Genomic DNA, 15,130 nt, shown 5'->3' with positions numbered 1-15,130 from the left:
GCCTAGGGCCCAGGCGTCTGAGAGGTCAGAGGCAGCAGGGGCGCAGGTCCAGGAGAGGCAGGGCGCTATGGCTGCCACTCTGCCAGGCTCACCCTGGCGCGCTCCCGTCGCCGCCTTCGCCGGTGGCGCTCCACCTCGGCTGCCTCTCCTAGCACGGGGAGCAGTTTCAAAGGCCCTAGACTGCAGGTAGGATTCCAGTCTGTGTTCTGGGCCTGGGGCTTCCCCTGTCTGGGTGCCCTCAAGCAAGTTACATCCCAGCCCAGGGACCTCAGTCCCTTCCCCTGGGAAATGCCCAGAGAGCTGGGTCAGCCTTCCCACAAGGGGTGAAGATGCTTTCCATATCTATTTGTGCCTGTGTGTGCGTGAATGTGTGTGTACCAGTGCCAGAAATACACGAGTGTATCAGATCCATGGTCAAAAAGATACTCTTGTGGAATTGCTCACTTCATTGTGAGAGTCTATATTTGTTGTATTTCAGTTTAGAATAATTGATTGATTTGTTAATTCTTTATTGACGTCTTGTTGATTTACAATGTCAGGTGAGTTTCAGGTTACAGCACAAGAGATTCAATTGTATTATACACACACACACACACACACATCCACATACATACACATGTAAATATATATAGTCACACACACATACAAAATCTCTTTGGGATTCCTTTCCCTTCCCATAGAGGCTCTTCCAACACACTGAAAAGCATCCCCCATGCCATACAGTAGGCCCTTGTTGAGTACCTCTAGTGGTGCATATGAGTTCATGGCAACCTCCCAGTTTATCGCCCTCCACCCCTTTCCCGTTTGGTCGCCATGGTTTGTGCATCTGTTTCTATTGTGTAAATAAGTTCAGTTGTCTGTCTTCTTTGGTGCTTCCACCCGGGAAGGATAGCCTCTGGTATTTGTCTTGCTCTGCTGGCGTGCTTCACTTGGTATGCTAATTTCTAGGTCGATCAACGTTGCTGCCAATGGCACTGTTTCCTTCCTTTTTATGGCTGAGCCCCAGTCTCTTGGACCTAAGGAGCAGGTCTTCTTGATCCATGCATCTGTGGACGGACACCGAGCTTGCTTCCACACCCGGGCTGTTGTGACTTGTGCTGCTCTGGACCTGGGCGTGGGGGTGGGGGGGCCTGTGCGGTTTGGATCGATAGTTTTGTCCCGCTCTATGCCCACATGTGGGACCGCTGGATCATGGGGCAGCTCTAGTGTTTGTCTTTTCAGGACCCTCTGTCCTGTTTTCCATCGCAGCTGCCCCAAATTACATTCCTAGCAACAGTGTAGGAAGGATCTGTTTTCTGAAAGCATCTGTCTGCAGGCATGATGGAAATCAGAATGATGGTCTGTAGGCACCTACAGTTTGGAAGCATTGCTACACATCAGGTCCAACAGGCCAAGTCGTCTCCACAGTCACAGCTTTGGCCCTCCTTTCGCCCCAGAAAAGATGCCCTGGTTTCAGGCATTTCTAGTGAGCAGGAGAATTTCTGCTACAAAGCAGCATGGGAGGGATGGGCTGGGCCACCCTCAGGAGCTCCTGCAATGGAGAGCTGGCTTCCTAGGTGTCCTGCATGCCCTCTCTTCCACACCAGCAGCCTCCAGCTGAAGGTCAGCACCAGGAGTATGTCCTCTGACGTCCACTGCTCTTTAGTGGCTTCAGCAGCTCTCTTCCCAGAAGGAATCAGAGGGCCCAGTGGTCATGTTCAAACTTCAGTGGTACCCAGCACAGAATCTTCCTAAGCAGACAGGACCCCCTGACACCAATGGCACGGATAATCCAGGTTTTTTTCTCCCCACTCTCCAGATTTGAAAACGACCTCAAGGCCATGATGGGACACACTCTGAACTGGTATTGGAAGATCATGTGGGCTGGCGTGAGCCCGCTGATCATCATCAGCCTCTTGCTCTTCTACCTGAGTGACTACATCATCACGGGGACCCTGCAGTACCAGGCCTGGGACGCCTCCCAGGTACCTGCCTTCTTGGGGCCCAGGCTCGCTCATGAGCACAGACCTCTACTCTTTTGAAAGTAAGGAACTCTCGCCAGGGTGTGGAAGGTTATTTCTCACAATGTGGAATCACCATCCAGGTACTGTGAACCACTTGGCCAGGCTGGCAGAGTATGGCGCTGAGTTTTTCACCATGTGCTGCAGGGAAGAGAGTAAGATTCCCTACAGAACTTCCTGGGGGACTGGAAGGCAAGGCCCCCCCCCCAAGGCACAGAGCAGCTGGGTGGGGCAGTGAGTAGTTAACACCCCAATTGCTGGATCTTGGGAGCATCTGCTTGCCAACCAATGACTGATGCTAACAGTGGTGCATGTGGCCTGAGGGACAGCCCTGGCTATCTGCCCAGACAAACTTTCACAGTAAAGATGTACTGAGCAAGGAGAGTAATTCCATTGGCCACTTTGGATTTCTGCTCCTGTGAGAAGATGAGGCTGCCCTTTAGCATATGGTGTGTGCAGATCATGTAGATGGGGTGGTAGGGAGGGGCTTTGTGCTCCAATCCCCACAACGCAGAGGCTCAGGGTGTCTCCTCCAATCCATGGCAGGCTGATGTGTGTAGGAAATGTATGAGATGTAGGAATGTATGAAGGTGTAGGAAATGAGGGAAACTATGAATTACTTAAAGCAATATCAAATACACACGCTGAACAGTTATTAGATCCAGCCTACAGAAGATTGTGCTGTCAAATTGGGCGAATTGTTTCTAAACATTTCCTCCCAATTTTGTACTTAGCACAAAGGATACAGAGTAACAGATGAGCACCACGAAGTCTGTGGGGTGGCGCCTGAGCCACACGGCTGCATGGCATTTTGCTTTATAAACTGCACTTTGGCTGACAGCAAGCCCATGCTCTCTGGACTTAGCTGTGGCCTGGCTCCTTTGCACAAAGGTGGCATTTATTGGCTTTGGGGCCTTAGCTTCTCATCACTTTCATGGTTGGTTGATAAAATAATGGCTGTTTCCCTAAGTCCTGAGGTCTGTCAAAACTTTACTGAGATGAGAGATATGTTGCTGGATAGAGGAGCTAATCCCCACATGTGGCTATTTAAAATTGTATTTAATTTTAATGAATTTGTTTTTTAGTATCACTGTCCAGATTCCCAGTGCCCAATGGCTACCTGTGTTTTCTGGCTGCCGTATTGGACAGAATTTCTCTCATCACAGTTCCGTTGGGCAGCACTGGGCAAAGGTGTCCCCTACATTTGGTCTTGAACACAATAAGCCTTTGATTATTCTTGTGACTGCACTTTACAGGTAGCTTCAAACAGTATGCAGGTTCGTTGAAGTTCATGGAGGAGAAAGCAGATGGGGGTGTCGGCCTGCCCGGCAGCCTCACTGCTGAGCTGCATGCAGAGCTAGGGTGCCTCATAGGCACTGCTTCTCCTGCTTAAGGGCCTGAGGCCTGGATGGGTGGCACCCTCAGAAGGGTCTGCATGGGAGGCTCTCTTCTGACACTTGGCTTCTTTCCTCAGGGCCAGCTTGTGACCAAGGATTACCCGCCCTATGCACTGGCCATCATTGGGCTGCTCGTGGCCGCCTCCATCATGTGCATCCCCCTGGTAGCCCTGGGGACTTTCATTAAGCATCGCCTCAAGCAGAGAGCCACAGGCCCCATGGCCTGAGAACTGGCATCCCAGAAACCGCTGCCAGCTGTCCCTGTTTCACTGCCACTCCGTACAGGTGGGGCCTCTCGGCTGCTCTTTGAGATCAGGTCTCCAGAGGCACTCAGTCTTCATCTTCGTGAGTCAGTAGAGGAGGAGGAAGGTGTAAAAAAGAAGACTCCCTGGGGAGCATCCCCAGCCAGCTCACCAAGCAGCCCCTCCTTCCCTCCGCCTACCCCTGGGGGGTTGTACTGTGCTGCCCTCATGGTCACTAAGGAGGCAGGGTTCTCAAGGCCAGTCTTGATGACAATTGCTTGATACTAGGAAAGCTCTGTCATTAGGGCTCACTGTGAGCAGAATAAAATTTAAGCAATTTTTTTTTTCTTTCTGAAGAGACCCCAAAACATTAGAGGGCATTCATTTTTAGAGCAGTTTGAAAAGGAGTTTAAGTGCCAGAGATGACAAATATGAATGGTATCAGTGCAAAATGAATTCTTTTTATAGTCACAGTAAATATACAAGTACTGTGTTTTCCTTTGCTAACAGGATTGCTTGGCCATAAAGAAAGGTGGCCTCTGTATGGGGCTGACAGAGAAGGTCCAGGACAAGTCCTCCCTTAGTTTGCAATCCCAAGCCCTCTTCAGCCGTGGTTCCATGAGGGGAAGATGCAGATAGCCTGGCCCTGGTGTCTGAGTGCACTGAAGTGCTGCCAGGGCCACTATGAATGTGAAGCTACTTTCCTACAGACTTAAGGTTGTATTTGGACATGATGACCAACTCTTTATAGGAAAGACCTTGAACATGACTTACCATCTGTTTTAAATTATTTATCTGTACGTAAGTATTTATCTTAGAGCATCTTGTACCTGAGAACACCCTGTTTGGGACGCAGCATTAATCCATCAGGCAAACGTCTCATCTTTTAACTGCAGTAAGCAGGCAAAGTTATCCCTGAAATGAGAATGACCTCCTGTTCAACATTGCTCAATTCCAGGACCTCAGTGCAGTGAAGCACAGAAAGCTTCTTTGAATACACTTGTACAAACATCTTAAAAGACCCTTAAACACTTGTAACATCAGATGGAAATGGCATTTTTTTTTTAACTTTTTTCAAGCAATAAACTTCCCTATAACAAGACTAGGCATTTGCTAATACACCAATAGACAGATCAGCCAGACAAGAAATCAATAAGGAAATACAGGCCTTAAATGACAACACTAGACCAGACAGACTTAACTGATAACATTCTCTCTAAAAGCAGCAGAATGTACATTCTTATTAAGTTCATATGGAACATCCTCCAGGATAGAGCACATCTTAGACCACAAATCAAGCCTTGGTAAAGTTAAGAAAACTGAAATTATATCAAGCATCTTATCTGATCACAACACTATGAGACTAATCAACATGAAAAAAACAGCAAAAAACATAAATGACCTGGAGACTAAACAATGAATGGATCACAAAGAACTTAGGAAATCAAAAAATACCTACAGCCAAATGACAATGTTAACATGATGGGAGGAGACACAGCAAAAGCCGTGCTAAGAGGGAAGTTTATAGCAATACAATCTCACCTCAGGAAGCAAGGAAAATCTCAAACAACCTAACTTTGCACCTAAAGAAGGAATAATAGACAAAGCCCAAAGTGAGTAGAAGGAAAGACATCATGAAGAGCAGAAATAAATGAAGGAGATGAAGAAAACAGTGGTGAAGATCAATGAAACCACGAGTTGGTTCTCTGAAAAGATCAACAAAAGTGATAAACCTTTAGCCAGAATCAGCAAGAAAAAAAGGGGAGAGGGCTCAAATCAATTAAAAGTAGAAATGAAACAGGAGAAATTATGACATCCCAGAAATACAAAAGATCATAGGATACTAAAAACAACTATATCCTAATAAAACAGACAACCTATAAGAAATGGACAAATTCTTACAAAAGTATAACCTTCCAAGACTGAAGGAATAGAAAGGATGAATAGAGCAATCACAAGTATTGAAACTGAAACTGTGATTAAAAAACTTCCAACAAACAAAAGTCCAGGAGAAGATGGCTTCATATCAAACATTTAGAGAAGACCTAACACCTAATCTTCCAAAAAGGTACAGGGGAAGGAACACTCCCAAGTTCATTCAATGAGGCCGCCATCACCCTGATAGCAAAACCAGACAAAGATACTACAAAAAAAAGGAAATTAGAGGCCAATATTACTGATGAACACAGATCAAAAAATCCTCAACAAATAATCAGCAAACTCAATCCAACAATACATTAAATGGATTATACACTATGATCAAGTGGGATTTATCCCAGGGATGCAAAAATTCACAAATAGGGTTAGGGTTAGGGTTAGATGCAGAAAAATCTTTTGACAAAATTTAACAACCATTTCTGATAAAATCCTCCCAAAGTGGGCGGATTTTCCTCAACAAAATCAAGGCCATATATGACAAACCCACAGCTAATATCACTCTCAATGCCGCATTGCTGAAAGCATTTCTGCTAAGATTAGGAACAAGACAAGGATGTACACTCTTGCCACTTTTATTCAATATAGTTTTGGAAGTCCTAACTACAGCAATCAGGGAAGAAAAAGAAATAAAAAGAATCTAAATTGGAAAAGAAGTAAAATAACCACTGTTTGCAGATGACATGATACACAGAAAATCCTAAAGACATTACCAGAAAACTATTAAAGCTCATCAATGAATTTGGTAAAGTTGCAGGACACAAAATTAACACACAATCTCTTGCATTCCTATGCACTAACAAAGCAGAAAGAGAATTTATGGAAACAATCCAATTTACCACTGCATCAAAAAGAATGAAATACCTAAGAATAAACCTACCTAGTGGCAAAAGACTTGTATTCTGAAAATTACAAGACACTGATGAAAGAAATAAAAGACGACACAAACAGATGGAAAGATATATCATGCTCTTGGACCAGAAGAATCAATATTGGCAAAATGACTCTACTGCTCAAGGCAATCTACAGATCCCATGCAATACCTATCAAATTACCAATTTTTCATAGAACTAGAAGAAAAAAAATTACTTTGTATTGAAACACAAAAGACCCTGAATAGCCAAAGCAATCTTGAAAAAGAAAAATGGAACTGTGGGACTCAGGCTCCCTGACTTCAGACTACACTACACAGCTACAGTCATCAAGACAGTATGTTACTGGCACAAAAAGAGAAATATAGGTCAGTGGAATAGGATAGAAAGACCAGAGATAAACCACCCCCCTAGGATCAATCTACACAAAGGAGGCAAGGGTGTACAATGGAAAAAGGTCAGTCTTTTCAATAAGTGGTGCTGGGAAAACTGGACAGCTACATGTAAAAGAATGAAATTAGAACATTCTCTAATACCATACACAAAAATAAATGCAAAATGGATTAAAGACCTAAACCTAAGGCCAGATACTATAAACATAGAACACTCTCTGACTTAAATCACAGCAGTTATCTTTTTAGATCCACGTCCTAGAGTAATGAAAATAACAAAAATAAAAACATAGGATCAAATGAAATGTAAAAGCTTTTGCGCAATAAAGGAAACCTAAAAAAAAACAAAAAACAAAAAACAAGACAACCTTCAGACTGGGAGAAATCTCTACAAACGAAGCAAATGACAAGTGATTAATCCCCCATATGTACAAACATCTCATGGAGCTTTATATCAAATCAAACAACCCAATCAAAAAATGATCACAAGATCTAAATAGACATTTCTCCAAAGACGGACAGATGGTCAAAAAACACAAGAAAAGAGGTTTGACACCACAAACTATTAGAGAAATGCAAAACAAAACTACAATGAGGTATCTCCTCACACCAGTCAGAATGGCCGTCATGAAAAAGTCTACAAACGAGAGGGTGTGAAGAAAAGGGAACTCTCCCACAGTGTTGCTGGAACTGTAAATTCTGTCCACAATGGAGGACAGCATGGAGGTTCCTCAAAAACTGGATACAGAACTACCCTATGACCTAGTAATCCCTCTCCTGGGCATATATACGGAAGAAAACCATAATTCAAAAAGATACATGCACCGCAGTGTTCACTACAGCACCATTTACGATGGCCAAGGCATAGAAATAACTTAATTGTCCATCAACAGAGGAATGGATTAAGAAGATGTGGTACATATGTACACAATGGAATATTACTCGGCCATAAAAAAGGAATGAAATAATGCCACTTGCTACAACATGAATGGACCTAGGGATTATCACACTAAGTGAAGTAAATCTGGCAAAGACAAATACCATATGATATCCCATATATGTAGAATCTAAAATGTGATACAAATGAACTTATCTACAAACCAAAAAGACAGACATAGAGAACATACCTGTGGTTGCCAAGGAGGAGAGGAGAGAGGGGGAGGGAAGGGCTGGGAGTTTGGAATTAGCAAATGCAAAGTGTTATATATATTAAAAATTCTGTAATAAGCCAAAATGGAAAAGAAAAAAAAATCACTTGGCTTTCAAATGCATGAACCAGCATTTACTAACCAGAACTAGTCAATTTTGTGATTTCTCATCAGAAGGGTTCTTCAGTGTCAGAAAACCTGAGCTATCAAGGCTTGAAGAGGGCATACTTGATGGCAGATACATAGCACAGTCTGTTCCTGAATCCTTACAGGTCAGTCCCTGCCTCAGCCCCTAGTCATGGTCACTGTCTTACAACAGGGGCCAACCCTCCCGGGGCTGGTCATCAGCTGCATGTTTCAGCCCCAAATGCTAGATGACCTCAGGCTCGTAGAGACCATCACTTTATTCACAGTTGCTGTGCTTCCACGCCAGCATCCACCGGAACCACCTGGGAGCATTTAGAACTTCCAGTGTCCAGGCCATGCCCAGAAAGCTGCCAAATCTGAAAACAGGGTCCCATTTGAGAAGGAAAGTGTGTCATACATTTAGGCACGTTTACATCAAAAATGACCTTCAAAAGTATGAAAGCATCTTAAAGCATTTCTAGTTGTATTGGAAAGTCACTTCTACAGAATATGTTTTGCTCACAAAAGTATATATAAAAAAAAAAAGTTCTATTATTATAGACTAATGTGTTCCAGATGAAATGTTTTGGTTCAATTTTATTCTGGTTTCTGGCAACTACATGAAGAGTATTACATTTTGCCATAATTGTCTTGAACCACTAAATCCTGTCTCAAAAAATTCTTGACTATGTTCTAGGGACTGCAAAAGTAGTCATCTTAACACCTGTCCACTCTCCTCCAATAAACTGGAGAGAAAAAGGTGCATTCCACTCTTGCGCCCTTATCAGTAACCATGACATTATGGCTAGATCACAGACTGCAGAGAGCTTTCTACTTATACTAAAAACATACAGACACTTTGTTCTAAGAAATCAGGTGGGGAAATACTTGGTTTTTAGCAACTATCACAAATAAAACCCTAAACACTGTATATCTCCATGTTATTTTGGTCATTTATGGGGTGCAGTTTTGAGACTTCCCTCATTATGTAAACACACTGGCTAGTTTGGGGGGAAAGAATGGAAAATAAAAGAAATGAGTTCCCGTGGTGGCTCAGTGATGATGAATCTGACTAGTGTCCATGAGGATGTGGGTTTGATCCCTGACCTTTTTCAGTGGGTTAAGGATCCAGTGTTGCTGGGAGCTGTGGTGTAGGTTGAAGAGGCAGCTCAGATCCCATGTTGCTCTGACAGTGGTGTAGTCTAGCAGCTGTAGCTCTGATTTGACCCCTAGCCTGGGAACCTCCATACACTGTGGGTACAACCCTAAAAAGACAGAGAGAGAGAGGAGAATATATCTGGTCACTTTTCTATTTGCCTCTTCTATATCTGCTGCCTCACATACAGTGAAACCACACCAGTGCAGTGTTTGAAGGCCATCACATGAGGGCAGGAGGGCTGTGTTCAGTAGAAAAATTAGGGAAAAAGTTCTCATTTTTTGGGTTTAAACAGAACGTGAGCTTTTCCCAATTGCTGCAGAATCTTTCCAACCCCTTTTTGAGGTGCCCAGGAGTCTGCCCATCTCAAGATCCCTCACTGGTTGAGGCCATCTGAGAACCCACAGTAAGGTGTGACTTCAGAACTATGCCAGGGGTAAATAGCATGTAAGCTATTGTGTTAGATTTTTGTATAAGTTACTTTACAAAGAAAAATTAACTTATAGTTGTTCCACTTTGTAGAAAGAAAAGCTGTGGAAGACAATTACCTAACTCACTCAGTATTTTCTACTAGACATCTGGTCAGAGAAAATAAAAAAAATTACTGATCTAGGAGTTTCCGTTGTGGCTCAGTGGTTAATGAAGCTGACTAGTATGCATGAGGATGTGGGTTCGATCCCTGGCCTCGCTCAGTGGGTCAAGGATCCGGTGTTGCCAGGAGCTGTGGTCTAAGTGGCAGACATGGCTCATATCTGGCATTGCTGTGGCTGTGGCATAGGCCAGCAGCTGCAGCTCCGATTTGACCCCTGGCCTGGGAACTTCCATGTGCTGCAGGTACCGACGGCCCTTAAAGAAAAAAAAAATTTACTGACCTACACATCCCTCTGCAAGGCAAAAAGTGCATCTATGAACATGAAATTCTCAGCCAGAATTCTCTGACTAGTCTCTTACCTGTGAATCACAGGCCCTCTTGACTGTTACCCACCTATAGAGATCAGCCTTTTGGGAGTAGAATACAATCCAGTCCCTGGGTGGGTGCTGGGGACAGCGCTGGTCCCTGGACTTTATGGCTCTCAGATTCTGGAAGGGAAGAGACACAAGGAACAAATGAGCTGATTATAGACTGTGACTGTTTCTAAGAAGGAATAAATGGACCCAGGGATGGGGTGAGAGGGAAAGTGCTTCAATCAGGTGGCTGAGGAGATGTGTGGGCTGCATTCTGAAGAAGAATGAACTAGTTATTGGACTTGCTGGAAGGTCTGTCCAGGCAGAGGCAACAGCAGTGCAAAGGCCCCGAGGGGAGAAACAGCAGAAAGGAGGCCTACAGTTGGACTGGGGAGGAGAGTGATGGGAGGTCAGCTTGGAAGGGTGGGCAGGGACTGGGCCCTTAAAGACCTTCAGTAAGGAGCTTGGATTTTCTTCAGAGAGCAAAAGAATCCCACTGAGGGTTTAATGTGGGGCCCTGCATGATCTAGTTGACACCGGAAAGATCACTGGTGGCTGTGGAGAATAGACTGGAACAGGTTACAAATGGGGACACTTGAAAACCACTCTGGGAGCTACTTTAGTCCATAGGAGAGATGGTGGTGGCATGGACTCAGAAAAGCATACGGAGAGGAATAGGTGGGTTTAAGCCATATTTTGGAGGGGAGAGTTGCCAAGACTTGCTTACAGACTGGATGCATAGTTAAGGGAAGGAGAGGGCTGAAATGTTTGACTTGCTGGGTAGACGCAGGTAGGACTATCTGGCGGGCAGCTGAAGACTAGAATCTGGAGCTCTGCATATGCATGTAGGGGTTACAGCATAAAGATGCCATTTAAAACCACGAGTCTAGCGGCTCGGATCCTGCGTTGCTGTGGCCCTGGTGTAGGCCAGTGGCTACAGCTCCGATTCGACCCCTAGCCTGGGAACCTCCATATGCCGTGGGAGCAGCCCAAAGAAATAGCAAAAAAAGACCAAAAAAAAAAAAAAAAAAAAAAACAAAAAAACCACGAGTCTAAATGACACCCTGTGGTGTCTAACACCCACAAAAAAATTCACGTGTTCAGACAGAGCAATGTGGGATTCTTTTCCATCCTCCTGAGAGGAGGGTCTGTGTCCCTCCCGCTGAACCGCAATGAGCCTGTGACTGCTCTGACCAACAGAATATGGCAGGAGGGACACCATTTAACATCAGAGACTAGATCACAAAAGGCCATGCAAGCTGCCACCTTGTTTGCTGGAACACTCACTTGAACCACCCTGAGGCACCAGGTATGAAGTTCTACCACCGTGAGGTTGCTGTGCTGCAAAGCCAGACAGCTGCTTCAGCTCCCAGGACCAGCTGAGTCCACCTTCCACCAGCCCCACTCAGCACCAGACCGATGTGGACCAGAGAGACGAGCCCCTCTGTCAGCAGAGTACCAAGGAGGGACCTCGTTCAGCGTCATCTGGAACAGACAAACCATGCAACTGACTCACAACATGGTGAGATTACCTTCCAGAAATAGGTAACCAGAATGGGGATAAAGCAGAGATCAACAGGGAATGGAGCTGTGAGTTAAGTTGGATGGAACCCAGGAGGATGGGTGCTCCTGGGAGCTCAGAGACAAGAACATGGTCAACTTTTCTAAACATGACTCACGACCTGTACTTTCTACTCCTCCTAACCTCAGACTCCATGTTTGTTTATTTTTTTCCCTTTTTTGGCCACCTTGCAGCATACGGAGTTCCCAGGCCTGGGATCGGATCTGAGCTGATGCTGCAACCCATGCCACAGCTGCAGCAATGATATGTTTAAACTCAACTCTAAAAGGAGCTTAATCTAGGACATAAAATGTAACACAGTATTTTAATGGATGATACTTCAGCTTTGTACAGCTAGAAAAATAAACAGTCAATAGGCAAACATCACTGAAAATGGTGAATGGAGAAAGATGAATGCCTGGGCCTTTGGCTAAAACAAAAAAAGTCATGTGCAGAATAATCTGTAAAAGGAAGTGCTAAGAAACAGGCCATCTAACCAGTTCACTCAGGACCAGAGCATTCGTGGTAATAATTAAACCTGTCCCAACTCCTTAATCACTGTGCCCACCTCCTACGTGAAACTGCATTCATGGAGCCTCTGCACAAAGTCCAACACAAAGGATGAGAGCTGGACATCAAGGAAGAGCTCCTGCCTGCATGTTTACCTGGGTTTCTCAGCAGGGTGTATATGTGTGTGATCTTAGGGAACTACCATTTGGATGAGAATCAAAGAATTTAGAGTTGAGACCATCAAGTTCAACACTCATGAGGTCCAAATACAGATTAGAGCCCATGTTTCTCAACTCCAAGGCCTGAGTGCTCCCCCTCATGTAAGCCTTATTCAAAATGTAGATTCTGCGAGTTCCTGTCATGGCTCAGTGGTTAACAAATCCGACTAGGAACCATGAGGTTGTGGGTTTGATCCCTGGCCTTGCTCAGTGGGTTAAGGGTCTGGCATTGCGTGAGCTGTGGTATGGGTTGCAGACCTGGCCTCGGATCCCAAGTTGCTGTGGCTGTGGTGTAGGCTGGTGGCTACAGCTCCAATTTGACCCCTAGCCTGGGAACCTCCATATGCCGTGGGAGCGGCCCTAGAAATGACAAAAAGCCAAAAAAAAAAAAAACCAAAACAAACAAACAAAAAAACCAAAATGTGGATTCCACAAAATGGTCCACTGAGATGCTCTGTAAATAAAACCACCCAGAGACCAAAAAGTCTGGGTGTTGCTGTGTTGTGTATTCCTCTCTAGGAGAGTCACTTTTCAAATATCTGACAAGTCAGAGTTTAAACAACTCTATTTAATCCAATGTTTCCAAATGGTTCTCATCACAGATTCCCAATGGTCAAAAAACAGCTATGAGCATCCAGGAGGCCCCATGTTACCCCATAACACACTCAAGAAAATGCTTTGCCTGACTGAGGATTGGGAGGCCCCGAGCTCATGGTAGGGCCAGATGGCTGTGTGAGGAGGAGTTCTCAGCAGTGTAGTCTCCCAGGCTAGTGGGACAGAAGAAAGCCTGAGACTCCCGCAAGTGGAGGGGAGCTTGATATGTGATTGTGGTGGTGGTGGAGGGAGGGAGTCGGGAAGGCCCTCTGCTGACTTCTCCTTAACCGTTAACCACGTGGGGAAAAGGAAAACTGGAGTCTGTGTTGCAGGACACTCTCTCCCCAGGGGCTGGGTTCACTTCCCTCCCTCCTCCTCCTCAAGTCTGCTCATGAGACTAACCCTCACCTTTGAGCAGAAACTTCTCCCTTTTCTCTAAGCCAGGACAACTGCTAATGTTCCTGAAGCTGTTCTGTCACTCTGGCTCCCAGGATGCAGGAGTCCTGGAGCAAAGCTGCAGCTTACCCTTCAAGGATACATAGAATGAGTGAGAAATCAGCCTTCATTTTTGTTAATCCGCTGGAAATTCAGGATCTTTTGTTACCACGGCATTTATGTCACCTATCTGGATTGACTTAAACCCTTTTCTTACTCCACAGGATTAACAAAAAGACCTAAAAGTGAAAAGTAAAATTATGCGAAAAGGTGTCACTGGAACACTGTAAACCAGCGATGACGGAAAAAATAAAAATCATTAAAAAAAAAAAAAAGAAAGAAAGAAAAGGTGTCCCTGGAATTGACACCTTTTCACATAATTTTGCTTTTCCTTATGGTCTCACCCAGGCACAAACAGTGCTAGGAAATTTCTGGTAAATTCAACACCACTAAAATAACATACTTCTTTCATCAAAAGTCACCAAAAGAAAATGAAAAGACAGGCTGCAGACTCGGAGGAGATGTATGTAGTACATTTAACCACCAAAGAATTACTCTCCAGAATATAAGGCATTTCAATGGATCTTTAAGGACAAGTAATCTAACAGAAACAGGGAAAAGACCACAACAGGCACAGCACAGGAAACACCTCCAGCACTGGCTCTGAATTATACCTTAGGCCTCTTCTTGCCTTACAGGTTGTAGGAACAGACTTCCAAAATGGCCAAGATCCCCACCTCCTGGTATTCATGCCCCTGTGTAAGGCCCTCTCCTCCCCGAGTGAGCTGGATGTAGTGACTTGTTTCTAATGCATCGACTTAGAAATGCAACACGGCAAGAGTGATGGGATGACTTTTTCTGAGATGAGGTTATAAAGGACTGTGACTTACATCTTGCTGGCTTTGATGAAGCAAGCTGCCGTGTTGCAGAGGCCCATGTGGCAAGGAACATAACATTTTACAGATTTGTCATTATTTATCTTCTGAAGTCAGGACTCAGGCAAGCTGGAGGAAAAAAGCTCCCAGATCCATAACGTGTTTGAGCCACTTCCCCATAAATCACACACACACACGAGTGCACAGATCTAGGTGCATCGGTGTCCACGTCGGTGTTTCCCTCATACCCAACACCTTCCTGGGGCCTGAGAGAACGTTTTCTTTCTTTTTTTGTCTTTTTGCCTTTTCTAGGGCCGTTCCTGTGGCATATGGAGGTTCCCAGGCTAGGGGTCGAATTGGAGCTCTAGCTACTAGCCTATGCCAGGGCCACAGCAATGCAGGATCCGAGCCGCGTCTGCAACCTACACCACAGCTCACAGCAACTCCAGATCCTTAACCCACTGAGCAAGGCCAGGGATTGAACCCGCAACCTCATGGTTCCTAGTCGGATTCATTAACCACTGCGCCACGATGGGAACTCCAGAACCGTTTTCTAATAACCAATGCTGTCCCACTTCTCAGTTGAGACCCCTATCTATCATTTTGCAAAACAAATTACAATTTGGAGGTGGTGATACAGGGAACATCTTTTAATGAACATTGTATTATATACTATACTAAAGAGTTTCCTGGTTTTATCTGCAACTAAAAAATAATAAGGAGA

General features: G+C 44.7%; 2 protein-coding genes across 8 annotated transcripts in view; one reads left to right on the top strand and one right to left on the bottom strand.

Moving 5' to 3' along the window:
* The window catches only part of SLC6A20 (solute carrier family 6 member 20), a 43,327-nt gene extending 38,036 nt beyond the window's left edge, over window positions 1–5,291 (top strand). For 3 of the 4 annotated variants that reach the window (XM_084988042.1, XM_084988040.1, XM_084988041.1), the window contains 2 exons: window positions 1,799–1,964; window positions 3,475–4,007. In XM_084988042.1, the coding sequence (XP_084844168.1) occupies window positions 1,799–1,964; window positions 3,475–3,624 (316 nt within the window). In that variant the 3' untranslated portion in view covers window positions 3,625–4,007. Of the gene's footprint in view, window positions 1–1,798; window positions 1,965–3,474 lie in introns of all 4 variants that reach the window. The other variant, XM_021068639.2, reaches the window with a different exon arrangement.
* SACM1L (SAC1 like phosphatidylinositide phosphatase) overlaps window positions 493–15,130 on the bottom strand; it is an 89,402-nt gene continuing 74,764 nt past the window's right edge. For 2 of the 4 annotated variants that reach the window (XR_002337508.2, XR_014822950.1), the window contains 3 exons: window positions 11,501–11,698; window positions 10,220–10,348; window positions 493–4,554 (listed from right to left, as the gene is read on the bottom strand). The gene's annotated coding sequence lies outside the window, so the exon portion shown is untranslated. The remainder of the gene's footprint in view (window positions 4,555–10,219; window positions 10,349–11,500; window positions 11,699–15,130) is intronic. The other 2 variants (XR_002337509.2, XR_014822951.1) reach the window with 1 other exon arrangement.

The sequence above is a fragment of the Sus scrofa genome, chromosome 13, assembly GCF_054392235.1.
Source record: "Sus scrofa isolate SSC_HxYL_T2T_F1_AM1 chromosome 13, Sscrofa_HxYL_maternal_Yorkshire_Landrace_v2.0, whole genome shotgun sequence".
NCBI classification, from domain to species: domain Eukaryota; kingdom Metazoa; phylum Chordata; class Mammalia; order Artiodactyla; family Suidae; genus Sus; species Sus scrofa.
This window is presented reverse-complemented; position numbering and strand designations above follow the sequence as displayed.